The sequence below is a fragment of the Microcaecilia unicolor genome, chromosome 6 (assembly GCF_901765095.1).
Source record: "Microcaecilia unicolor chromosome 6, aMicUni1.1, whole genome shotgun sequence".
NCBI lineage: Eukaryota > Metazoa > Chordata > Amphibia > Gymnophiona > Siphonopidae > Microcaecilia > Microcaecilia unicolor.
Genome location: NC_044036.1, coordinates 199,190,170 through 199,218,150, shown reverse-complemented (window position 1 = coordinate 199,218,150; position 27,981 = coordinate 199,190,170). Strand labels below are relative to the sequence as shown.

General features: G+C 43.7%; 1 protein-coding gene across 1 annotated transcript in view; it reads right to left on the bottom strand.

Moving 5' to 3' along the window:
* CACNA2D2 (calcium voltage-gated channel auxiliary subunit alpha2delta 2) overlaps positions 1-27,981 on the bottom strand; it is a 1,426,314-nt gene that overhangs the window by 138,106 nt on the left and 1,260,227 nt on the right. Inside the window, exons 16-17 of the mRNA XM_030206789.1 lie at positions 16,699-16,773; positions 7,365-7,439 (exon numbers count right to left, since the gene is read on the bottom strand). Coding sequence (XP_030062649.1) covers positions 7,365-7,439; positions 16,699-16,773 — 150 coding nt within the window. The remainder of the gene's footprint in view (positions 1-7,364; positions 7,440-16,698; positions 16,774-27,981) is intronic.

Genomic DNA, 27,981 nt, shown 5'->3' with positions numbered 1-27,981 from the left:
CATGGAGAGAGTGGTGGATACTTGGAATGCCCTCCCGCGGGAGGTGGTGGAGATGAAAACGGTAAAGGAATTAAAAAATGCGTGGGATAAACATAAAGGAATCCTGTTCAGAAGGAAGGGATCCTCAGAAGCTTAGCGGAGAGTGGGTGGCAGAGCCGGTGGTGGGAGGTGGGGCTAGTGGTTGGGAGGCGGGGCTAGTGCTAGATACACTTCTATGGTCGGTGTCCTGAAAATGACAGTTACAAATCAAGATCAGGTATACACATAAAGTAGCACATATGATTTTATCTTGTTGGGCAGACTGGATGGACTGTGCGGGTCTTTCTCTGCCGTCATCTACTATGTTATTATCCTGCTTATTTTCGAAAGGAGAAAAACGCCCATGTTCGGGAGATGGGTGTCCGTTTCCCGTGGGCGGCCAAATCGGTATAATCGAAATCGTCTTCAACTGCACTCCGTCGCAGGAACGAATAAAGTTGAGGGGGGCGTGTCGGCGGCATGGTGAAGGCGGGACTGGGGCGTGGTTATCAGCCGAGCAGAGATGGGCGAGCTTGGCCGATAATAGAAAAAAGAAAGGTGTTTTTAGCGAGAATTTAGGACACTTTTTTGGACCCTTTTTTCTCACGAACAGGTCCCAAAAAAGTGTCCTAAATGACCAGATGACCACCGGAGGGAATCGGGAATCACCTCCCCTGACTCCCCCAGTGGTCACTAACCCCCTCCCACCAAAAAAAACCCACTTGCAAAAACCTTATTTCCCAGCCTCTATGCCACCCTCAAATTCCGTACCCACCTCCATGACAGCAGAATGTGTTTGATCCTCTCACAGCCTTTCCCTGGGTCAGATGTGGCTCTCGGGTGCACTGCAGGGTCACATCAGCATTGCATTGTGGTGGGCGTAGGGTATTGGGCTCCGTGGTTTCACTAGCTTGTGTTACAGTCTCACGATGTTGGTAGTTGGTAGGCTCTTCTCCCATGGTGCTTTCCCTCTGCTTACTGGGTCAGAGTGTGCCCTGTTTTGTTTCCGGTAGTCCACGAGGTAGTGGCCATTTTTGTAAGTCCATTTTAGATCCCTTTCGTGTGTTAGCCACGTTACAGAACTTAGTTCTTACCTTGAATGTTGCTGAAAGAGGGCATTGTACACCATTCTGCCAGCTCTGACCTACTGCTAATCTTAGTACCAGGGAGACTCGTTGCCAGTGGGACACAACCTCTGATCTGCAGTTAACTGTGAGTAAACGCGGTTATTGAAATAAAGGACGTTTTCAATGAGATTAGTCTTACGGTGTGAACTGCTGTGCCAAGGTTATACAGCAGCAACAAGTCCTGTCCCTGGAGCAGTTTTAGTGGGTAATGCAGTGCACTTCAGGCAGGCGGACCCAGGCCCATCCCCCCCTACCTGCACCACTTGTGGTGGTAAATGGGAGCCCTCTAACCCCCCCCCCCCAAAAAAAAAACCACTGTACCCACATGCAGGTGCCCCCCTTCACCATTAAGTGCTATGGTAATGGTATTGAGTTGTGGGGAGTGGGTTTTGGGGGGGATTTGGGGGTCTCAGGACCCAAGGTAAAGGAGCTATGCACCTGGGAGGTAATTTAATGTTTTTTTCCTATTTTTTAAAAGTGCCCCCTAGGGTGCCCGGTTGGTGTCCTGGCATGTGAGGGGGACCAGTGCACTACGAATCCTGGCCCCTCCCATGACCCAAAGCCTTGGATTTGGTTGTTTTTGAGCTGGGACGCTTCGGTTTCGATTATCGCTGAAAAACGAAAATGCCCAGCTCAAACAAATGCCCACATCTCAAAAACGCCCAAATCCAATGCATTTGCCTGGCACAAACCGTATTTTCGAGACTAAAGATAAACATTCATCTTTTTCGAAAATACGATTCGGCCCACCCCTTCACGACCCGTTCTCGGAGATGGACGTTCTTACACATGGGCGTTTGCGTTCGATTATGCCCCCCTATATGTATTATTCCTCCCCAATGATCAGTGGGCAGTGTGCCAAACATTGGTGTACTGCCCGAGGCAAACCCTATGCCAACTTGAAGCTGGCATTAGGGTTTGAAGAACATTGGGGAGGAATGGTTAACCCTCTCCAGCATGCATTTGCATGCTAGGAGGTCTGCCATCCGCCCAATTGAAACCCCCTGCAGGAGTCCTCGAGCCCCCTCCAAAGGAACCCCAACCCCTACCTCAAGCCAGCGAAATGGACCTCCAATTCCTTTAATCCTGCTGACATAAGTTCATGGGGGGCTGGAGAGCCGGTGGACCACCAGCCCCCATAACTCCCCCTTGAACCCCAATAAAAAAGCCCTGGTGGCCCAGTGGTTCGCGAACATAAGCCCCCCAACCTGGTGGTCTAATGTCCCCCTTCTTTGCTCCCCCTGTACCTGAGTGGCGGAGGAAGGAGTAGTACACTCCTTCCTCTTCCAGCGCCACCTTGAAAACTCCGTTATATGGTGTTGAAGCCTCCGCCCAGCACATCCCAGGATGCACTGGTCAGGGACAGGTGCAGGAAAACAGGCAAAATGCTATACTGTGGTAGCCTCTATTGCCATGCTAACACCATGTTAAAGGCTTAACAACCTGTACTAAAAGGGCCTCTTAGTCTCTCTCTGCTATGGCCTTATGAGCAACATTGCCAAAGGATTAGAAGACAGGTTTGTCTTTTTGCAGATGACACAAATGTATCCAACAGAGGGCACTACAGAGGGAGAAGAAAACAATAGAAGGGATCTCCAAAAATCAGAAAAACAGTCTAAGGTCTGGAAGTTAAAATGTAATGCGAAGCAGTGCAGAGTGATGCATTTGGGATGTAAAAATCCAAAGGAGATGAATGAGATAGGGGGTGAGAGACTGATAAGCACTGTTCAGGGATGATAGTGTCTGAGGATCTCAACGCAGCGAAACAATGCGACAAGGCAGTGGCAGTAGCCAGAAGAAGAAAAGAGGTGTAAATTTATTTTATTTATTTGTTACATTTGTATCCCACATTTTCCCCTATTTGCAGGCTCAATGTGGCTTACATAGTACCGTAAAGGCTTACGCCAGTTCCGGTATGAACAAATACAGTAATGCTGTGGTAGAATAAGGTTCGTGTGTACAGACACATTAGGGAATCGTAGAGAGGAAGAGTTATTATATGTCCATTATGAGCTTTGGTTTCGTTGTTTTGCAGGGTACAGGCATTTAAGTTGGGTTGGTAGGGTATGCCTTTTTGAACAGGTTAGTTTTTAATGATTTCCAGAAGTTTAGGTGATCATAAGTTGTTTTCACGGCTTTTGGTAATGCGTTCCATAGTTGTGTGCTTATGTAGGAAAAGCTGGGTGCATAGGTTGATGCCCCTATAGAAGTCATTGGTGAGGCTCCATTTAGTGTACTGAGTTCAGTTTTGGAGGCAGTATCTAGCTAAGGACACAAAATGACTTGAAGTGGTCCAGTGACAAAAATGGTATGGCGGTTGCGACAAAAGATGTACGACAAGAGAGTTGAAGACCTGACTACGTACACCCTAGAGGAAAGTAGGGCTGGGGAGACATGATACAGATGTTTAAATACTTGAAAGGTATCAACATACATACAAATCTTTTCCAGAGATGGGGAAACGGTAGAACTGGAGGGCATGAATTGAGATTACAGGATGGTAGACAAAGGAGTAATGTCAGAAAACTTGTTGGTTCTTAGACTGCAATTCCAATAGTAGGGAAGTAAGGCCAGTACTTGGCTGACTTCTGTGGTCTGTGTCCCAGATATGGCAAAAACAGAGCAGACTTTTATGGTCTGTGGTCCAATGATTGGGAAGTAGGACCAGAACTGGGCGGACTTCTATAGCCTGTGACCCAAGAATAGTAGGGACAGATCAAGAACAAATGTATGTTTTTTTGTGTCACATTTATAACACATGCTATATGTGTATCTCAGAGGGGAAGGGGAGACATTTTAAGGTTGATAGCAAGTAAAATGTCAGTTTGCAATATTGTTGGATTGCTGATTTAATCAAGTATTGACAATGTAAGTGACTATGCTGTAAGAAAGGACCAGCAGAAGACCAAGGATTGTAAGCTGGAAGATAGCTCAGTACAAAATGCTTTATCATTGGAGATAGATGATCCCCCTGTACCTCCACAGGGTGGAGGAAGGTCTTCTGCCAGGCCACTTACCAGTTGACTCCAACAGATAGGTCTATGGAGACTGGTAGGTCAGCCAAACATACCTGGAAACAGGAGTTCACTCAAGACCCCTCCACGCAACCAGTCCCCAGACAGACCCAAGGGTAGTCCTGACACAGAATACCTGAAGCGGTTAGATAGTCTGGAGACCCTGATGTTGCATTTGCTGGAGCAGAGGGCCACAAAACCAAATCAACCTCCTAAAGAGAGGCATTGGAGGTCCCCTAGCAGAACTGAACTGGGAACCTCTAGTTCTGCTCAACCCGATGCAAAGGCTGGTTCTTCTACAGGAGAACTAAGTCATTGACATTCTGATGTCTGTGGACCACTGACTCCTAATACTCCTGGACAGGTGATAAGTTCAGCTATTGCCCATGTATGTTCAGTTCATATCAAGGGTAATAATGTAACCTGCAAAAACCCTGTGAAAACTAGAGACCCCTTGTACAGCCACAAATATTTCCTAGGTACATTCCAACTCACTGGCAACCACGCACCAGCTATATTCCCTTCTATGGTATCGTGGCTGCATGTAATGCCATTTTCTCTTTGGGGGAGGGGAAGGGGCTAGAGAGGAGAAAAGCCTATGCCCCTCTGCACTGGTCTGACATTTGATGCTGGATCTCTTAGCGTTGCATGGGCTGCCAGATCAGGGATTGATAAGTATATAATGACTCACTGACTCTGTCGGCTGCCCCCCAAATTTTGCCACCCTAGGCAGCTGTCTAGTACGTGGGCCAGTCCTGGAAGAGAACCACTACAAGGACTTTGTACTTGCAGGCTCAAAAGAGTCTTAGTCCAGAGGAAAAGGAATTACAGGGATTCAGAGAGAGTAGAGCCATCATGAACACTGTTTCAGAATCTCACCAAGGCAGAAGGTTCATAAGGAAACCAAGTAAAGACTATAAGTATTTGATATTACTTTATTCTATTATTGACTTTATAGACTAAATGCTGAAGTCATTTCATGTTTTTCTATATCATCCAAGTAATCCCTTTGGTTCAGAAATACAATTTCTGACCTGGGCTGCTTATTGGAAGAAAGAAGTGGTTGGATATACTGCGTCCTTTGGACTCCCAGCTCTGGCTGGTCCCAGCCTTGATCTCACAAACTCAAAAATTATGTAAAGTAACTTGCCCTGATGCTCACAGGGCAAGCAAGAGTTATAAGCAGAAATGCAGGCAGTCATAATTAACCAGCAGCAGAGTCTGGCAGGCTGCAAGTACAGGAATATTCAGAAGTCCCAGCAGAAATGTAGAGCCCAATGGGACCTACAAGGCTGGATGTTTGGGCAACAGCCATGCTAGTATCAATGGCTATTTAGGACAGTGGTTCTCAACCCACTCCTCGGGACACACCCGTCCAGTCACAGTTTCAGGATATCCACAATGAATATGCATGAGATATACATACCAAGGAGGCAGTACATTAAAGTCTATCTCATGTTGTAGATAATATGCTGAAATCTTCTGCTCAGTGTGCAGTGGCAGCCAAAAAACAAATGAGGATGCTAGGAATTATTATGAAAGGGATGGTAAATAAGACCAAAAATACTATAATGCCTTTGTATTGCTCCATGGTGTGTCTGCACCTTGAGTATTGCATTCAGTTCTGGTCACTGTCTCTCAAAAAAGATATTGTGGAAATAGAAAAGGTTCAAAGAAGAGGAACCAAAATGATTAAGGGGATGGAACTGCTTCCATAAAGGCTAAAGAGGTTAGGGCTCTTCAGCCTGGAAAAAAGACAGATGAGGGGAGATATGATTGAGGTCTACAAAATCCTGAGTGGTGTAGAACGATTAGAAGTAAATCGATTTTTTACTCGTTCTAAAAGTATAAAGACTAGGGGACATGCGAGGAAGTTACATGGAAATACTTTATAACAAATAGGAGTAAATATTTTTTCACTCAACAAATAGTTAAGCTCTGGAGCTCTTTGCTGGAGGATGTGGTAACAGTGGTTAGCGTATCTGGGTTTAAAAAAGGTTTGGACAAATTCCTGGAGGAAAAGTTCATAGTCTGCTATTGAGACAGACATGGGAAGCAACTGCTTGCCCTGGGATTTGTAGTATGGAGTGTTGCCACGATTTGGGTTTCTGCCAGGTACTTGTGACCTGGCTTGGCCATTGTTTCGAAAACAGACTACTGGGCTAGATAGACCATTGGTCTGACCCAGTATGGCTACTCTTATGTTCTTATAGTAACCTCTTAGATACTTACAAAGCTTTGTTATTGCACATGGGAAAGAAGGACTAGGGGGCATGCGATGAAGCTACAAAGTAGTAAATTTAAAATGAATCTGAGAAAATGTTTCTTCACTCAACGTGTAATTAAACTCTGGAATTCGTTGCCGGAGAATGTGGTAAAGGCGGTTAGCTTAGCAGAGTTTTAAAAAGGTTTGGACGGCTTCCTAAAGGAAAAGTCCATAGACCATTATTAAATGGACTTGGGGAAAATCCACTATTTCTGGGATAAGCAGTATAAAATGTTTTGTACTTTTTTGGGATCTTGCCAGGTATTTGTGACCTGGATTGGCCACTGTTGGAAACAGGATGTGGGCTTGATGGACCTTTGGTCTGTCCCAGTATAGCAATACACAGTTATGGAACGCACTGCCGCGCACTTGAAATCGAACTACGAAAGAACGAACTTCCGCATATTACTGAAGACCCATCTCTTTAATAAAGCGTATCAGAAAGATCAACAATTGTGAATATACACAACTCGCACATCTATATTCAGAACTGTTTTATAATATCTGCTTGTATACTATTACTCTGTTTGTTTTCTTTGTTTATTATCATCATGCTGACCAAGATCCTGCAATACTAAATGTTTAACTACTAGCATTCTTCCACTAATCATGATGTATTGTAAGCCACTTTGAGCCTGCAAAGAGGTGGGATAAGGTGGGATACAAACACAACAAATAATAATACTTATGTACTTATGGAAGGGATGCTGAGTGTGAGCCAAACAGGGGACCCTACATATTCAGCTATTCAATAAGCTGGAAGCTAGGATATAGTATCAGAAGTATGAACAGGGGTAACTGAGCAGACTGGATGGACCAGCTGGTCTTTTTCTGTTGTCATCTACTAGGTTGCTATGCAGGCTGGGAAATTCAAGGATGGTAGATTGTTGTGTGTTGTTGTAAAACATAGAATTGATAGTGAAGAGCTTTCACTCTTACCTGGGGCCGCAGATTTGGATGCAGGAGGACGTAGCCATTCAGATCGATGGCAAACATATAACCATTAGCCCCCAACTGGAAAAGAAGACAAACATAAATGACTGTTGAAAACAAAGAACCTCCTCCAAAGTTCAGCACAAATAAGAGAAACATGTTTTCTTTTCTGACACTATCATGAGAGCGGACTTACCTGCAACAGTGGTTCTCCAAAGAATTGTGGGTGACATTATTAGAATGGAATCGAGAAGACATCTGCTTTTCCAGAGCCAGAATACCCTAGAAGTTTTTCATGGGCTGGAACAGCTCTCCTTATTCACCAGTCAGTACTAAAGCTGAGTAGTTCAACTGGGAGGGGAAGGGGGAGGGACAGAGTTGGCTGCGTAGTTCTGCCGTCTACTAAGAACCTCTATTACAAGTAAAAACTCCACTTTCTCAGTTGACTAGCAGGTATTAAACAGTCACATCTGTGAATGATCGCAAAGCTAAGGGTTGGAGGTGTGGGTTTCCAAAAAAGATAAGTGGACCCATTGTGAGTGAGATGAACCTACAAGAAGTATATAAATACGTACGCTACGGAAAACGTGATGCCCTACCACAGCTTGTGGTTTTTTGGGGAGGGTTGAGGGGCAGGATTTTAATTGTGTACTGCCTTGATTTTTTTTTTGTTTCAAAGGGCAGTTAATGAAATGCATTAAACACTATGGAGTCCTTTTACTAAGATGCACTAATGAATTTAGCAAACACTAACGAGTTAGTGTGTATAAAGTGCTATGTAGCCCACAGGTATTTAGCACACACTAATCCATTAGCGCATCTTAGTAAAAGGGGTAATGTCTCCGAACGAGTTCTTTTTGCACATACTATGACAGTAATGAACCTCACTCCTAAGCTAGGGTTTCTGGAGTATGATCTCAGGGTCAGATGAACTAAACTTGACGAGCCCTTAATGAGCCATTAACGAGCAAGTAGTAAACCCTGGCACACTAAATACTTTTTTCCGATGGCAGTAGCAGCTAACGAAAACGGAATGCAGATGAGCAAATTGTGTAGAAACCCCTATTGTGATGAGATGCCGATTGCCTTATCACTGGAAAATGGTGGAAAATCTAACGAGAGGTCTGTACCTCTCGTTGGGGCTCCGCGGGATTGGAAAACTTCATAAAATGTAAAAAAACAAATCGGAGGGGGGGGGGGGGGCAAAAACGGCCAAGTGCTCGTCATGGACGGCCATTATGGGAGTGCTCCACCCGAAAAATAGCCCAAGTGCTGAAATCAAACAGGCTACGATGCTGCAGGCTCTTTTTGGACCCCGGAATAATAAAAACGTCTTTTTGGCCGTGCTTCACTCAGCTGAGAGACCTGGAAGTCTCTGAGCCAATCACAGCGCGTTTAGCTTGGCTGAACGCGTTGTGATTGGCAGGCTGAACACGTTGTGATTGGCTCAGTGACTTCCAGGTCTCAGCTGAGTGAAGAACGGCCAAAAAGGGCGTTTTTATTATTCCGGGGTTGAATGATGTCCGCAAAAGAGCCTGCAGCATTGGAGTCTGTTTGATTTTTTTTAATAAAGCTTCGTGTAAAAAAAAACACGTCTATTTTGGGCAGTCTCCTCCCCCCCCCCCCCCCCCCCACAATAATAAAAATGTCCTTTTTGGCTGTGCTTCACTCAGCTGAGAGACCTGGAAGTAAGGGAGGGACATCCAAGTAAGTAGAGTTGTGGCCGAGTGGTTAGAGCACCGGTGGCGGGTTCAAATCCCACTAATAGTTTTGTTAAAAAAATAAAAAAGGACGAGCACTTGGATATTTTTTCCACTTTTTTAAGTTGTATGAAGTCTTTATTGAACATTTATCAAAAAAGCATAACAAAATACAGCAATCCAGAACAATTAAGTAATAGCATAACTGATCAGCTCCAGGTCTCTCTCAGCCAATCTCAGCGCGATCAGCTGTTACCAGTATCAGCTAAACGCGCTGTGATTGGCTGAGAAGACCTGGAGGGAGGGACATCCAAAAAGTTTTGATTTGTGTCCTCTCACGTCCTGATTTTCTGGGCTGGAAGGCTCCTCCGTATCGTCAGGTTAGTTTTTATTCTCTTGCCTCTGAACTGTACATTAGCTTGTAGCCTGTAAAAAGAACATCTTTTTAGAGGGAGTTTTTTTTAGTGAAGGATGTCCATAAAGGACGTCCTTGGCATGCGCAGAGCAGCCAGCATAATGCTTGGCTGCTCTGCGCATGCTCGACTGGCCGATTGGCCGACTGTTTAACGATGGAATAGAGAATGCAAGTGAGCTACAACGAGCAGCTCATTTGCATTCCTATTTCTTGATGCATGCCCGTTCCTTACCGATTCGCTAAGGGAATCGGTAAGGAAAGGGCTCAAACGACTGATTAGTGCATCTAGCCCTCAGTCTCTCAAATTGTACTGCTAACATTCACCGTAGCACTTCCATTGTGACAAAGACACTTCCTTCTGCAGTTCATGAGATGTTACATGTATAGCCAACTTATTTGAAAATTCCTTTTAATCAGGTTTGTGGGGACTATTCCTGTATCCTTCTGCCACATTCTCTTGATCTTGGACTGCATTTCTTGGTACTCAAGGATTTTTGTTCTCTCTCTACATGATTCACAGAATAATTGCTTGGGACTGACACTGTGATCATGCCATTCTAGTGTTTTCAGCTTTTTATCATGAGATGTTCCATGCGACCATAACCTCTTCTTTCTCCATAATTATCTTAGGGTCATGTTCCCAGTGCTTTTCTAGTACATCTAGTTGGGTCTTTCTGTCTAGAAATGTTCTGCCTTAAGATGAAATGGCCATTTCTAGCTCTTTCATACAGTTTTTTCTATGCTTGCTGTAAACCATGTCATCTGTAATCTGCTGTCTTGAGCTGCAACTAACAATCGCTCATCCTTAGGTTTCAATTCACCTCTTCTTAACTATTCATATGTGTCCAGTTTTGATCCACAAGTGGTTCCTGGACTGCATTTCCTGCTGTACTTGTTTTTTCCTCATTTGCTGATCTAATTCCTTAAGGAGTTTTCTTTTCTCTTTCTTCGCAAATTCTCAAGCATTTCTTCTACTTGCATGAATGCTTGTCCACGTTAAATGCAGGAGACGGATTCTGGACATTTACTTTCATATTTTAGCATCTTTTGTGCATTCGATCCAATGATGCTATTAAATAAGCCTAGAGGTTTATGATATTTTATTTATTTATTGGGATTTATTAACTGCCTTTATGAAGAGATTCAATAGGTATGATCTATTTCTATGGGACTTATTCCTCCTTCAGCTCAGGGAATATACAAGTCTTGGCATACACTGATTCTTATAAATGGCCTCATGGGCATGGAGGAGTTTTCTTGTTTGTACATCCAGTTTTTGAATGTCTTCAAAAAGGCCAGTTTACAATTCCATAGCTGTACGAGAGTGCAGGAATTGCTAGCTGAGTAATGGCTTGTATCTTATTCCATGAATTTAATGTACTCTTCAAGATTAGTTTTACCCCCCTGTTTGCTAAGCTGCGCGGCAATGCTTGGACTTGATGATGACCCCCTGGAATCTATCCGCTAAAGTGTCCTCACTTTTAGCATTGACTGGTAACCCACACTTTGAACCAGGGACAATTTCACAATTGACAATACTTCATTCCCCATTGACAATAATCTGAAAATTCTAGGCATAATTATAGACAAACATCTGATACTCAAGTTTCCTCAGTAATCACAACATCTTTCAGGTCTCTAAAGGATCAGACCCTATTTCTCATCAGAAACATTCAGACTATTGGTACAATCATTAACATTATCCCAATTCGATTATTGTAATGCCATACATGCTGGCTGTAAGGAGTACCTGTTGAAAAAACTCCAAACAGCCAGGTTGATATACAAAATCTCACATTTTGAAAGTGCCTCCCCTTTATTAATCAAATTACACTGGCCTCCCATCAAAGCAAGAATTACCTTCAAATTATGTACTTTTATCTTTCAAATACTAAATGGCACAGCTCCAGACAATATGGTACCATTAATAAACTTACCTCAAAGAAACACTAAATACGAGGCAAGAAACTATCTCAGACTACACCTCCCAAATTGCAAAAAAGTGATCTACAAAACTGTCCACTCTACAGACTTCACTTACGTAGGAACCAAATGGTGGAACTCCTTACCACCCAAAATAAGAAATATACAGGAATTTACTAGATTCCGCAAAACCCTCAAATTGTTCCTATTCAAACAAACCCTCACAAAGAACAACCATATCTCAAACAATTAATTATTACCTGAATTGGTGATTACTCTATTTACTATTAACCTTCTCTTTGCTTCGTGTACAATTTCTCATTCATAATAGATTTAAACATCTATAGCTATCCCAGTACGTTTATGATACTGTATTGTAAAATTGGATTCTTACAACAAATTACTTTCTTATGCATTATTCTTTGTTATAAGTACATAAGTATTGCCATACTGGGGAAGACCAAAGGTCCATCAAGCCCAGTATCCTGTTTCCAACAGTGGCCAATCCAGGTCACAAATACCTGGCAAGATCCCAAAAAAGTACAAAACATTCTATACTAGTTATCCCAAAAATAGTGGATTTTCCCCAAGTCCATTTAATAACGGTCTATGGACTTTTTCTTTAGGAAGCCGTCCAAACCTTTTTTAAACTCTGCTAAGCTAACTGCCTTTACCACATTCTCTGGCAACGAATTCCAGAGTTTAATTACACGTTGAGTGAAGAAATATTTTCTCCGATTCGTTTTAAATTTACTACATTGTAGCTTCATTGCATCCCCCCCTAGTCCTAGTATTTTTGGAAAGCGTAAACAGACGCTTCACATCTACCCATTCCACTCCACTCATTATTTTATAGACCTCTATCATATCTCCTCTCAGCCGCCTTTTCTCCAAGCTGAAGAGCCCTAGCCGCTTTAGCCTTTCCTCATAGGGAAGTCGTCCCATCCCCTTTATCATTTTCATCGCCCTTCTTTGCACCTTTTCTAATTCCACTATATCTTTTTTGAGATACGGCGACCAGAATTGAACACAATATTTGAGGTGCGGTCGCACCATGGTGCGATACAAAGGCATTATAACATCCTCAATTTTGTTTTCCATTCCTTTCCTAATAATACCTAACATTCTATTTGCTTTCTTAGCCGAAGCAGCACACTGAACAGAAGGTTTCAACGTATCATCGACGACACCTAGATCGCTTTCTTGGTCTGTGACTCCTAACGTGAAAGCTTGCATGATCATAGCTATAATTCGGGTTCCTCTTTCCCACATGCATCACTTAACACTTGCTCACATTAAACACCATCTGCCATTTAGACGCCCAGTCTCCCAGTCTTGTAAGGTTCTCTTGTAATTTTTCACAATCCTCCCGCGATTTAACGACTTTGAATAACTGTGTCATCAGCAAATTTAATTACCTCACTAGTTACTCCCATCTCTAGGTCATTTATAAATATGTTAAAAAGCAGCTGTCCCAGCACAGAGCCCTGGGGAACCCAACTAACTACCCCTGTCCATTGAGAATACTGACCATTTAACGCTACTCTGTTTTCTATCTTTTAACCAGTTTTTAATCCACAATAGAACTCTCCATTTCCTCTGGAGTCCTTTCATGAGGTACTTTGTTAAACGCCTTCTGAAAATCCAGATATACAATATTAACCAGCTCACCTTTAGCCACATGTTTGTTCACCCCTTCAAAGAAATGTAGTAGATTGGTGAGGCAAGATTTCCCTTCACTAAATCCATGTTGACTTTGTCTAATTAATCCATGCTTTTGAATATGCTCTGTAATTTTGTTCTTAATAATAGTCTCTACCATTTTGCCCGGCACCAATGTCAGACTCACCGGTCTATAATTTCCCGGATCTCCCCTGGACCTTTTTTAAAAATCGGCATTACATTGGCAACCCTCCAATCTTCCGGTACCACACTCAATTTTAAGGATAAATTAAATATTGCTAACAATAACCCCGCAAGTTCATTTTTCAGTTCTATCAGTACTCTCCAGGAGATTTGCTACTCTTCAGTTTGCAGAACTGCCCCATTATATCCTCCAGGTTTACAGAGAATTCATTAAGTTTCTCCAACTCGTCAGCTTCGAATACCATTTCTGACACCGGTATCCCACCCAAATCTTCTTTGGTGAAGACCGAAGCAAAGAATTCATTTAATCTCTCCGCTACGGCTTTCTCTTCCCTGATCGCCCCTTTTACTCCTCGGTCATCTAACGGTCTGATTCTTTTGCCAGCGTCCTGATTTTAATATACCTAAAAAACGTTTTACAATGTGTTTTGGCCTCCAACGCAATCTTTTTTTCGAAGTCCCTCAGCCTTCTTTATCAGCGCTTTGCATTTGACTTGACCTTCCTTATGCTGTTTATTAATTTCAGTCGGTCCCTTCTTCCATTTTCTGAAGGATTTTCTTTTAGCTCCAATAGCTATGTATCCAATACCATTTATTGTAAGCCACATTGAACTCAAACTTGTTTGGAAAAAGGTGGGATTTAAATGTCACAAATAAATAAATAAATTCATGCTATTCAGATGGAGCTTGGAGAAGAGACAGCTGAGGGGAGACATGATAGAAGTATATAAAATAATGAGTGGAGTGGAACAGGTGGATGTGAAGCGTTTGTTCACGCTTTCCAAAAATACTAGGACTAGGGGGCATGCGAAACTACAGTGTAGTATTTACAACAAATCGGAGAAAATTTTTCTTCACCCAACATGTAATTAAACTCTGGAATTCGTTGCCGGAGAATGTGGTGAAGGCGGTTAGCTTAGCAGAGTTTAAAAAGGGGTTAGACAGTTTCCTAAAGGAAAAGTCCATAAACTACTACTAAATGGACTTGGGAAAAATCCACAATTCCAGGAATAACATGTATAGAATGTTTCTACGTTTGGGAAGCTTGCCAGGTGCCCTTGGCCTGGATTGGCCACTGTCGTGGACAGGATGCTGGGCTCGATGGACCCTTGGTCTTTTCCCAGTGTGGCATTACTTATGTATTTATGAGCTTAAGACGTTCCATTTGGCCAAGATCAGAGATACTCTTCAGAGAGTATGTCAATCCCATTTTGAATCTGGCAATAAGGCCAGCCGTTTATTAGCACATAAGTTGCAGAAATAAACAACTAGAAATTATATTTCTAGCATTCAGGATGAAATGGGAACTCTCCAGACAGACAGTGCATCCATACATAAGGTGTTCCTACACTATTATTCACAGCTCTTTACACCTGATATTGACCCCACTGCATTAGATATTCAACTATACTTAAATAAGGTTACAATGTCCAGGGTTCTCCGTGGCGGAGGTGCAGTCTTTGTCAGCTCCCATCACCTTATCTGAGGTTCAGGGGGCTATCCAGGATCTCCCCTTAGGCAAAGCCCCAGGCTGTGATGGATTCTCTACTAGATTCTATAAATGCTATAGGAAAATTCTCTCCCCAGTGTTGCTGCAGGTCTTCAATGGTTTGATACTGCTCCCTGAGCTTCCATATTCATGGAGGCTGGGATTACACCGGGGAAAGATCCATTGCTGAGCTCCTCCGACCATCCTATATTTCTTTTAAACACTGATTATAAAAATGTTTACAAAAATCTTGGCCAATCACATCCAGTGCTACCTTCCTCAGTTGATCCATGAAGACCAGGCTGGAATTATTAGGGTGCGTCAGACTTTTGATAATATTCACATGGCACTCCATCTAATTCACACGCTAAGGGAGGACCAGACGCCCATGCTTTTGCTGGACACGGAGAAGGTCTTTGACCGCGTGCATTGGCCTTTTCTGTTTCAGCTGCTGCTCTACATGGGTCTCGGGGGGGGGGGGGGGGGCAATATTTACAATGGTTACAGTTACTATATACTAATCCCCTGGGCAGCCCAAAAATTAATGGGGCCTTTGCTCTTTACAGAGGGACAAGACAGGGCTGTGCCTTATCACGGCTTTTATTTGCCCTGGTCATAGAACCCCTAACGAGCTTGATACGAGACCACCCTGGGATGGGTGGAGTTATACAAGGACTAAGACAGCATAAATTATTACTTTTTGCAGTTCGTATTCTCTTAACTGTCAGTCAACCTGAGGAATCTCTCACACATTTGGTAGATACGTTGCAAGCCTATGGGCAGGTGTCTGGATTTAAGATTAATATGCATAAATCATCTAACAAACCTTATTGTATAACCTTAACATAATACAACTTTCAATGTATTCATTGTATTCATAGGTTATTATCGGCTGCTAGATATTGGAAATAGTTGGCTTCATTGAGCCGGAATGTGATGTTCAATTGTTACATGTCTTTTCTTCTAATAATAAAGATATAAAAAAAGATATGCATAAATCAGAGATCCTTAATATAATGGTAAAAAGGGCAACAGTAATGGTTTTGCAGAGTGGACTGCCCTTTAGATGGGTCTCCAAATGCATCCGATACTTGGGAGTCAATTTCACTCGACGGTGGAACAGCTTTGCAGCCTATGAGTTTTTGGTCTGTTATATTTTCTTGTTAATGTGTTAATCAATTTCTTTATTAACTTATTTTGTTTTTTCACCTTTGGCAGATTTTATGTTTTTTCAAGTTTCTTATTTTAAAGCATTTTTGCCAAGACCAGAACATACTCTGATGAAGGTTTCTAAATGGTGTGAATGCAGTGTATATGCAGAGATGAAAAGGGAAGAATGGCATCTCATGTATTCTTTGTCTCCCCACCCCCCCCACCACCACCCACACAGAACATTTTGCCCTCTCTTCTTATCATCTAATGAACAAAACTTAGTTCACTGTTATTTTTCATTCACTTCCTTTAACAGGACTCCCTCTTCCCCCCTGACTAAAACTTGAGATTTAAAACTTTAAGAGAAGCCCCCTGTATTATCCCAAGCCCAGAATCTTCCGTCCTCTTCCCTCATCCATGGGTCCAAATAGGTAAGGAGTCATAAGCTAACTTGGTGTAGAATCGGATTGGCTGGTGCTATTTTGAAGTTTGAAGTGGGTGAAGAGAGTGACTAAATATCGTTCCTGCCCATTAGAGCCACGGATAAGGTAAGAGGTGGTGAGGGTTAGGAGACATATACATAGCATACTGTGTTGAGTCTCAGTGTTGCTTCAGAAGCTGACACTTTTCCTGATGTCTTTGGTTTAAGAATGACTAACTATTTGAGGCTAACAATTTCAGCTCCAGCCTAGGCACATGAATGCTGGGTCCCCAGAAGGGGGCCTTACTGAATTCTAGACCAAAGGATCAGTACAGGAGTGAGCTGGGAAGAAGAAAAGTGGAGCCCATACGCACGTTGTATCGAGGGGTGAGCTTCTTAATGTCATTCAGAGCCACATCAATGCCCATCACGCCCAGGATAAGCTGGTTCTGTCGAAACAAAAAAATGGTGGCAAGGACAGTGGGTCAGTCCAAAACTCATAAATATAAGCAAACTGACAGAGGTTTATATTTCATAATAATTACCCTGAACCCAAAACCTTGTAAACCCCTCAAAAATCTCCAGCAAAGGCCCTTTGTAGTGTAAAACTCCCAAAGAACATGGTACTGTCATGTGGATACACGTTTCCCTTGCAATCATCTGGTTAGAAGGGAGCTGGCAGCATCACAATATCATCTGTGTCTCGTGCTGCAAACCTCTAGCTTTGGTGGCCATTCTAAAATGCTAAGAGCTACCTTTTCTATCAGGCAGCCTGGCACATGACTGTACAAGCATTTGGTTACTAAAGGTTCAACCAGCAAGGCAAAGAAATACTCACCTCAAAACCCCTAGCTGAGATAATAGGAGATTGCTTTTATTTTGCTCAGTTTCTCTTCTTTTTATTCACCACCCCCCATGAGGTCCTAATGTCGCATTATGCTAAAGCTACAGATGACTTGATAACATGACATAACAACATTTTACACAGTACATCACCCCACAGTGAGCACTGATGATACCATGGATTATTGTGGATTGTATATAAATAATACAAATCATATCAGAAGAAAGCCATTATGATTTCCTCATGAAGAGCAATCGACCTGGTCAATTACTCCTTTGAGAGGTTTCTATTCCCTTGGAAAGATGGCAAATATAGCAAATATAAACTGCCATGTAGAAATTATCCATGAAGGCAGGTGCTGCCTGGGCCCTTTCCCCGTCTGGAGGCTGTAGCCATTACCACGTTTCCACTGTACGGAAAAAAGGTTTCTGTGGTAGACATCAGGACAGTATATTAAAATGTATGTTAAAGAGCCTACTAGTTACCTGCAACCATGCAAGATTGTGTGCTGATGTCTACCGTGAGGGAGATGTGTAGCCATAGATCTGATTTTTTTTTTGGGGGGGGGGGGGGGGGCAGGGATGGTCTGGTGGACCAAGCATTTTCTCTCAGCTCTTTTCTCCCTTGCCCCCCCACTCCTCTCCCACTCATATATTTGCTTTCAGGGATGCTCATGCCCCCCCCCCAGCCGAAGAGATTCGCTGGCTGAGCGCCTTCAGCAGCGGATGCCGGCACTTCCACGTATGCTGAAAACTGTTGAGCGGGGGAGGAGGTGTGGAGGTAGGGGACAGAAAAAGGGGCAGCACCAGCAGCAAAATTTAGACAATGCCAGGCTGAAGCATTTGGGGGGACATTGCCCTCTCTTGTCCTCTCCCTCCAAGCTACGCCCATGTCAGTACGATAAAATATTTCACACTACAACAGGGGCTGAATGATCAAGATGGAACAATCCTTTTCCAATCTGCATCTCTATGGTGCTGTATTATGCTTCTAAATAAATATTATTGACTTCCAAATATATAGAGTCTCTCTCTATACATCAGTGTATATTATTATTATTATTTATTATTATTTGTTGCATTTGTATCTCACATTTTCCCACCTATTTGCAGGCTCAATGTGGCTTACATAATGCCTTAATGGCGACTGCCACTTCCGGATTGAGAAATACAAAATGGTTGTTAAGTGACACAGTAGATTAAGCAATCAAGTGTAGCAAGTTCATCCTGGAATGAGAAGTAGAGAGGTATAACAATAAAGTTAATTAGTGCCAAAGTAAAGTTAAGCAATCCAGTGTCGAGAGTTCGGTTTTGTCCCATTCTGGTATTGGTTTCCTTGTCAGATTCATGTCAGATCACCCATGGAAAGCTGTATATATATTTAAGGGCAGTTTGGTCTCCATGCCAGGTGTGCTGTTGCTCTGATTTCATGCTAGCTGTGCAGCTCCATTACTCTGTTGCTGTGTGGCAAAGTCTCTTGACAAACTATAACTTATGTTAGGTGAAACAACAAGGACAGGGTATCAGTAAGTAGACAAACATCACTTGAACACACAAACCGCATTTTCTATAAAGGTAGCCTTATATGTTTTTTGTAAGCCGTCCTGGAAGGGTGACAGTACACTAGTACATAAGTACATAAGTATTGCCATACTGGGAAAGACCAAAGGTCCATCAAGCCCAGCATTCTGTTTCCAACAGTGGCCAATCCAGGTCACAAATACCTGGCAAGATCCCAAAAAAAGTACAAAACATTTTATACTGCTTACCCCAGAAATAGTGGATTTTCCCCAAGTCCATTTAATAATGGTCTATGGACTATTCCTTAAGAAAGCCGTCCAAATCTTTTTTGAACTCCGCTAAGCTAACTACCTTTACCACATTCTCTGGCAACAAATTCCAGAGTTTAATTACACATTGAGAGAAGAAAAATTTTCTTCGATTCATTTTAAATTTACTACATTGTAGCTTCATCGCATGCCCCCTAGTCCTAGTATTTTTGGAAAGCGTGAACAGACGTTTCACATCTACCCGTTCAACTCCACTCATTATTTTATAGACCTCTATCAAATCTCCTCTCAGCCGTCTTCTCTCCAAGCTGAAAAGCCCTAGCCGCTTTAGCCTTTCCTCATAGGGAAGTCATCCCATCCCCTTTATCATTTCATCGCCCTTCTCTGCACCTTTCTAATTCCACTATATCTATTTGAATGCGGCATCCAGAATTGAACACAATATTCGAGGTGCAGTCACACCATGGAGCGATACAAAGGCATTATAACATCCTCATTTTTGTTTTCCATTCCTTTCCTAATAATACCTAACATTCTATTTGCTTTCTTAGGCGCAGCAGCACACTGAGCAGAAGGTTTCGACGTATTATCAACGACGACACCTAGATCCCTTTCTTGGTCCGTAACTCCTAACGTGGAACCTTGAATGACGTAGCTATAATTCGGGTTCTTTTTTCTCACATGCATTGCCTTGCACTTGCTCACATTAAATGTCATCTGCCATTTAGCCACCCAGTCTCCCAGTCTCGTAAGGTCCTTCTCTAATTTTTCACAATTCTGTTGCGAGTTAACGACTTTGAATAACTTTGTGTCATCAGCAAATTTAATTACCTCGCTAGTTACTCCCATCTCTAAATCATTTATAAATATATTAAAAAGCAGCAAGGTTCCACGTTAGGAGTTACGGACTAAGAAAGGGATCTGGGTGTCGTCGTCGATAATACACTGAAACCTTCTGCTCAGTGTGCGGCTAGGAAAGCGAATAGAATGTTGGGTATTATTAGGAAAGGTATGGAAAACAGGTGTGAGGATGTTATAATGCCGTTGTATCTCTCCATGGTGCGACCGCACCTTGAGTATTGTGTTCAATTCTGGTCGCTGATACTCAAGAAAGATATAGTAGAATTGGAAAAGGTGCAGCGAAGGGCGACTAAAATGATAGCGGGGATGGGGCGACTTCCCTATGAAGAAAGACTAAGGAGGCTAGGGCTTTTCAGCTTGGAGAAGAGACAGCTGAGGGGAGACATATATAAAATAATGAAATAATGAGTGGAGTGGAACAGGTGGATGTGAAGCATCTGTTCACGCTTTCCAAAAATACTAGGACTAGGGGGCATGCGATGAAACTACAGTGTAGCAAATTTAAAACAAATCAGAGAAAAGGTTTCTTCACCCAACGCATAATTAAACTCTGGAATTCGTTGCCGGAGAACGTGGTGAAGGCGGCTAGCTTGGCAGAGTTTTAAAAGGGGTTAGATGGTTTCCTAAAGGACAAGTCCATAAACCACTACTAAATGGACTTGGGAAAAATCCACAATTCCAGAAATAACGTGTATAGAATGTTTGTACATTTGGGAAGCTTGCCAGGTGCCCTTGGCCTGGATTGGTCGCTGTCGTGGACAGGATGCTGGGCTCGATGGACCCTTCGTCTTTTTCCAGTTTGGCATTACTTATGAACTTATGTGTTGCCCAGTTTGTTTGCATCCCCAATTTCCTTTAACATTTCTGCATCTGTCTGTTCATCCTGGCCAGGCAGATGGTAGTACACTCCTATCAATATCCTTTGCCCCTTTACACATGGAATTTCAATCCATAGTGATTCCAAGAAGTGTTTTGTTTCCTGCAGAATTTTCAATCTATTTGATTCAAGGCTCTCGTTAATATACAATGCTACCCCTCCACCAATTTGATCCACCCTATCACTACAATATAATTTGTAGCCCGGTATGATAGTGTCCCACTGGTTAGCCTCCTTCCACCAGGTCTCAGAGATGCCTATTATATCTAATTTTACATTTAGTGCAATACATTCTAACTCTCCCATTTATTTCTTAGGCTCCTGGCATTCGCATATAGACATTTCAAATTATGTTTGTTGTTCCTATTACATTATGGTCAGTGCTTGACAGTATTAATTTGCAATCTTTTGTCTGATTTTTATTTTTATTTAAGGACACCTGATCTACTATGGTCTCTTTTCCAACCTCACTATCAGGATACCCTATCTTCCCTGTTTTTAGAGATATCTTTGAAAGATACCTTATCCTGAACCATGCGCGTTTGAGCGACTGTCGGCCTTCCCACCATTTCTAGTTTAAAAGCTGATCTATCTCCTTTTTAAATGCTGATGCCAGCAGCCTGGTCCCACCCTGGTTAAGGTGGAGTCCATCCTTTTGGAATAGGCCCCCCCTTCCCCAGAATGTTGCCCAGGGGAAGGCGGAGCCTTGGTCTCCTCTTGCTTTTTCCCCTGAATCTCTGAGAGCAGGTGTGTTAGTCAGAGAAACACAGCTGGATCCAGTAACTCATACTGGATTGCTCCAAGAAATTCACAGGAACTACAGGAGAAATGCATTAATATAATGATAAAATTTGTGACTGATGGAGGAAAGGTACTGCCAATTGCTACATTTACTTTGGAAGCACTTTAGAGTCTACAAAGGCTACAGGGTTCACTGCACAAAATCCATGCAGACTCCCCGGGGCGTGGACAATGAGCTTGGGAGCATGAATCAAGCACTTGAAATTAATTACTAACCAATAGAGAGGAAAAGAGGGAAAAGAAAACATAGAAAGACACTGCAGGTGAACATATTCTGTAGAAATGAGATCAGGTCCAGCTTCTGGAGAGAGACTTTGGGCAAGTATACGGGATTTGTAATAGTTCAACTATTTGAAATCTGTGCTAGAGATGGCATCGTTCTATGTCATGCAACTTATTTGCTCCCGCCATTCTCTCCTTGCCCTATCTCTTATGCTTGCCCTGGTTATCTCCAGACTAGATTACTGTAACTCTCTCTACTCTGGCGCACCTCTTTCCTCATTTAAAAGCCCACCATTTTGACCAGCTCTCTCCTCTTCCTCATCTTGAACATTGGCTTCCCATCTCAGCACGTGTCAGGTTTAAAATTCTTCTCATGGTATATAAAGGCAGACTTTCCTCAGCTGAATAATATATCTATAATCTTCTAGTTCCCTATGTTCCTTCTTGTAGTCTCCATTCAGCTGGTCATAACGTTCGTCATCTTCCATCTACCACTTCCCTCCAACTCACCATCTCTAGGGAATCAGTATTTAGTTATGTTTCTTCAAAACTATGAATGCACTACCCCTTCAACTGAAGAATTAACCCTCTGTCACTTTGTTCAAGAAAACAATCAAGATTTTTCTTTTCTCAGAGACCTTTGACCTTGACACTAACTAATGAACGCTTGACTTTTCAGCTGTCTCCTTTCACCTAATATTGGTGGGAACAGTGAGTGGAGGCGTTTGTGACTTATTGTCTACAAAACAGACCTTGACACTAACTAATGAGGAGTAGCCTAGCGGTTAGTGCAGTGGACTTTGATCCTGGGGAACTGAGTTCAATTCCCACTGCAGCTCCTTGTGACTCTGGGCAAGTCACTTAACCCTCCATTGCCCCTGGTACAAAATAAGTACCTGAATATATGTAAACCGCTTTGAATGTAGTTGCAAAAACCTCAGAAAGGCGGTATATCAAGTCCCATTTCCCTTCCCTTCCCCACTTGACTTTTCAAGCTGTCTCCTGTCTCATAATATTGGTGGGAACAGTGAGGAAGTGTTTGTGACTTATTGTCTACAAACATCATACATGCTACAGCATGTGGCACAAGGGCATGCTCAAAGGGGCACGCCAGGCCCCTTTGCAGCCTGTTTGGCGTACCGAGGAATGATTAGGAGTGAAGACAGGACTGATGTTTGGTGAATTTTCTTTTTTCTTCTCAACTTGTGAGTCTGATGGGGAAGAGAAAAGCTAAACAGTCTTAAATCAAACTTGTCTCCAGACTGAGGGTCCATAAATATCTCGGACTAATAGTAGTGGGTCCCAACTGAATACTTACTGGGACCCTAATAAGGAATGCAGGTGCTCTCTGTCCCCCGATTCCCCTTCCCTCTCCCTTAAGGCTGATCCTATTCCCCTTGTGGCAAGCAGGGCCAACTGAGCCCAACCTCCACCCCTTTAGGCCCACCTAGGCCTATCATGAGAGTCCTGATGGTTCAGTGGAGTCCTAATGTTCAAAATGGCTGCTGCAACCTCTAGTGGCAGCCTTGTGGTACTTGCCCAATACTTACACTACTGGACCACCAGGAATTTTCATGGGAGGCATAACTGTTTATAACTATTATTATTTACCTAGGAAATTTCATTTGGCAAATGCGACTGAGAGAGCTTTTGATTCCCTGGATGGTCCCAGGAGCTTAGATTTTACTGGCAAGTTCTTTGCAGTTGACTTCTGCTAGAGCTACTCTCTTAGGGGCCCTTTTATTAAGATGTGGTAAAAAGTGACCTTAGCGCATGCTTACACGGGTCTTTCCTGTGCACTACGTGGGTAAAATGGTCGATTTCTCTATTTCCAGCATTAATGGCCATGTGCTAATTTTCCCATTAGCCTGAGCCCTTAAGTAGACCTATTTTGTAGGTGGGAAGGGCTCACATGGTAATCACGTCACAATGTTGCTGTGCTAACCAATTAGTAAGGAACATGTCTACTCTCTGCTCTTTTACTAAAGTGCGGTAGGCAGTAACACATGCTTACTGCATTCTAAAAAGCACTACTGGAGGCCGCACTAAGGCGGCCCACACTAGTTTTCAGATTGAAGCGAGCGTCCCACGCGCTAAAAATTACTTTTTATTTTTTAGCACTAGGGGTATGTTTGGGGCAGAAAGTAGGTGTGGCCAGCTGCATCACTGTGCGCTAACTGATTAGCATGTGGTTAGAGCCTTACCATCTAGAAAATAGGGGTCAGTAAGATCTCCCACGCTAATGGCCATGCGCTAATTGGGAAATGAGCATATATCCAATAATGGGGGAAATAGGAAATACGGTTATTTTACAGTTGAGCTTGGGAAACACGTGCAGATTTGACAATTACTGTGGGACACCTGAGCACACCCCCTGCTAAGCACTTTTTTGCTGTATTACTCACTCATTACTGCTTACCGCAGCTTAGTAAAAGGGTTCCTCAGTTTTAGAAACATAGAAACATGACGGCAGATAAAGGCCAAATGACCCATCCAGTCTGCCCATCCTGTGTAACCCCCAATTCAACCTGTTTTTAAGCGATCCCACATGCTTATCCCATGCCTTTTTAAATTCTGGAACAGTCCTAGACTCCACCACCTCCACCAGGAGGCCATTCCATGCCTCCACCACCCTTCCTGTGAAATAATACTTCCTTAGGTTACTCCTAAGCCTATTCCCTCTTAACTTTGTCATATGCCCAAAGGCGGTCGGTGGCCCAACTGTTTGGGGAGGCTAAAGGGGGCGGGGTTAGGGGTGGGGCCAAGGGTGGAGCTTAAATCCATAATTGTCTGATAACACGCAGAAAAAATAAATAAAAATAAAAGTCACAATTAATACCTTTTATTAAATTTAGATATTAGATATCATATGTCAAAGAATAAAGTGGTTGCTCAAAGCATATTCTAACCACAATCGCTCAACTGCAAAACACTATGCACAACTTTGTCCAAAAACACACTCAGAACCTTACTGTACCATAAATATTACACTGGGCAGAACCTAATACACCAATATACCACCCATACGGAAAATGCAGACCATTAACAATATGAAACAAGGGATCATATCATCACAATTCTCTTGTAGAGCCACAAAACACCCTAATTCATGTTTAATGTGGGATAAAATGCCATAAATAAGTAAATAAATATAAACTTTTAATGTTGAACACCTGATTCTCAAAGTGGACATATTCCAAACACTATAATGAAATGATCTTTTCTACCTTTGTTGTCTGGTGACTTTTTCTGATCATGCTGGCCCAGTATCCATTCTGCTGCTATCTGTCCTCAGTGCAGGTCAGGAAGTCATCCTCGTTAAATATCTCCCTGGCAACCCAGGACACCTCCAGCCAACCCCCCCTGCTTTCCCAGCAGTAAGGTAAACAAACCATAAACCAATTTCTACAACTGCTAGACGGCTTTCACTGCAGCTCCTGCTGTGAGGATGGAGGTAAATCAACAATTTAATCCTCTCAGAGCAGCTGGACTCCACAGCTGATCCATTCTGCTGCAGCAGGAGGGAGGCTTAGCCTCTCCAAGCCTCTTATACCGGGCGCCTATGCATATGCCCCCTCATTCCAGAGCTCTCCTTCATTTGAAAAAGGGTCTCTTCCTGTACATAAATGCCCTTGAGATATTTAAACGTTTCTATCATGTCTCTTCTCTCCCTCCTCTCTTCCAGTGTATACAAGTTGAGGTTCATAAGCCTGTCCCTATAATTTTTGCATTCAAGACCATTTACTAATTTCGTAGCCGCCCTCTGGACCGACTCCATCCTGTTTATATCTTTCCGTAGGTGTGGTCTCCAGAACTGCATGCAGTACTCCAAATGGGGCCTCACCAGAGACTTATACAATGACACTGTCACGTCTGTGGCCGTGACCACCCTCAGCCTTACCTTGTTTCTGGGGATCAGCTTCTTAGCTGGCTCCTGTTTCTTCTGTCTGTCCTTTCTGAGCTAGCTCTGGCTCTCTGTGCTGGCTGCTTTTAGCATGACTCTAATTGCTTCACTATACTGCACCTGTGGGTGTTGCCTGAGTTAGCTCCCTCTCTGTGTGCTGGCTGCTTCCAGAATGACTCTAATTGCTTCACTATACTGCACCTGGGTGTGTGGAGCCTCCCTGTGCTTCAGTGTGCTTTCTGCCTGAGTCCCGTGCCTGTGACCTCATCAGGGAGGGCCATCATAAGGAAGTGCTGTGCTTGTGTTCAGGGCCTTTGCATAGCGTGGTGTTATGCCTTTAGGCCAGGTCAGGTTAGTGAGTGCACTGCTGCGCTGCTACTTAGCCTTTCTCTGGGGCTTTGCCCATCTGCTACTTTGTGTCTGTGGACTGCTAGCTCTTCCGTGGGGGGCTCTGCCCTGCTACTTGTGTCTGTGGACTGCTAGTCCTTCCGTGGGGGGTTCTGCCCTGCTACTTTGTGTTTGTGGACTGTGAGTCCTTCTAGTGTTTGCTCTGTGTTTGGAGTCTGAAGCTTCAGCCATATTCTCTCTGTCTGTGTTTGGAGTCTGAAGCTTCAGCCTTGACCCTGTTCCCTTGTTATTCCTCTGTCTGCTGCCAGCCCATAGACTCTGGTTTATTCTTCTCTGTTTGCTGCCTGTCTCTGACTACTGCCTGAACCCGGATATTCTCTGTTTGCTGCCTGTCTCTGACTATTGCCTGTACCCGGATATCCTCTGTTTGATGCCTGTCTCTGACTACTGCCTGAACCCGGATATTCTCTGCCTGCTGCCTGTCTCTGACTATAGCCTGAACCCTGATACTCTGTGTGCTTTTGCCAAGCTTGTCTGTATATCCCGAACCCCGCTTCAGCCAAACTTGTATGTACTGACCCCTGCTTCTGCCCAGCTTATGTGTCTATCCCGAGTCCTGTTTCCGCCAAGTCCTGTTTCTGCCTAGCTAGGGCGTATATCCTGAGTGTATATCCTGAATCCTGTCCCTGCCTAGCTAGGGGGTATATCCTGAGTGTATATCCTGAACCCTGTCTGCCTAGCCTTTGTATGCATCTTGTCTCCTTCGTCTGTCTTGTGTTTCTGGCTTAGTGGCTGCATGCAGCTTCCAGTCCTAGTCTAGTTCTGTGCCCTGCCTCCCTCGTGTATCCGAGACCCAGGGTGGGTCCTCTGGATCTTCTGTTCCTGCCTGATCCTGCAAGTCCTGCCAGCCACCCACATTCCGGAGCTCAACTCCGGAGGAACGGTGGCTAAGCGCAGGTGAAGCTGTTCCTGTTCCGTCTGTTCTAGTTGCCTGCCTTAGTTCTACTCCAGTCCAGAGTTCCAGTCCTGCTCTTCTGTGTATCCAGTTCCAAGGTGGTCTTGCCTGCCGCTGCCGCTCCTCGGCAGTGGTCCAAGGGCTCACGTATTTCAGTTCTGCCTCGAGGACCTGACAGAATGCAAAGGCCCTCGAGGACCCAACAATCACCTCCTTTTTCCTGCTGGTCATGCCTCTCTTTATGTACCCAAGCATCCTTCTGGCTTTGGCCGTTGCTTTTTCTACCTTTGAAAGCTTTAAGGTCGTTAGACACAATCACCTCCAAGTTCCGCTCTTCCTTCGCACACTGAAGCACTTCACCCACTATACTGTACCGTTCCCTCTGATTTTTGCGACCCAAGTGCATGGCCCTGCATTTTTTGGGATTAAACCTTAGTTGCCAAATATTGGTCCATCCCTCTAGCTTCGCTAGGTCCTTACTCATGTCATTCACACCCTCCAGGGTGTCCACCCTGTTTGTCGCGGCTCCCTTAGGAGTAGTGAGTCCCTGTGCCAAACCCTAGCTTGGCAGCCAAACAATCCTGGCTTACCTGCAGAAGGAGATGAAGAATCGAACTCCGGAACTTCCTCCAGACCACAGAGACGAGAGCAGAAGACAAGACCAGGCCAAGTCCCAGGCAGGTGGCAGACAAAGCAGAGTCCAGGTCCAGGCAACGGTTCAAAGGCAGGCGGCAAGCAAAGGCAAAGTCCAGGTCCAAGCAAAAGTTCAAAGGCAGGCGGCAAGCAAAGGCAAAGTCCAGGTCCAGGCAACAGTACACAAGCAGGCAGCAAGCAGAGGCAAAGACCAGGTCCAGGCAACGGTTCAAAGGCAGGCGGCAAGCAAAGGCAAAGTCCAGGTCCAAGCAAAAGTTCAAAGGCAGGCGACAAGCAAAGGAAAAGTCCAGGTGCAGGCAAAGGTTCACAGGCAGGCGGCAAGCAAAGGCAAAGTCCAGGTCCAGGCAGAGGTTCAAAGGGAGGCGGCAAGCAAAGGCAAAGTCCAGGTCCAAGCAAAGGTTC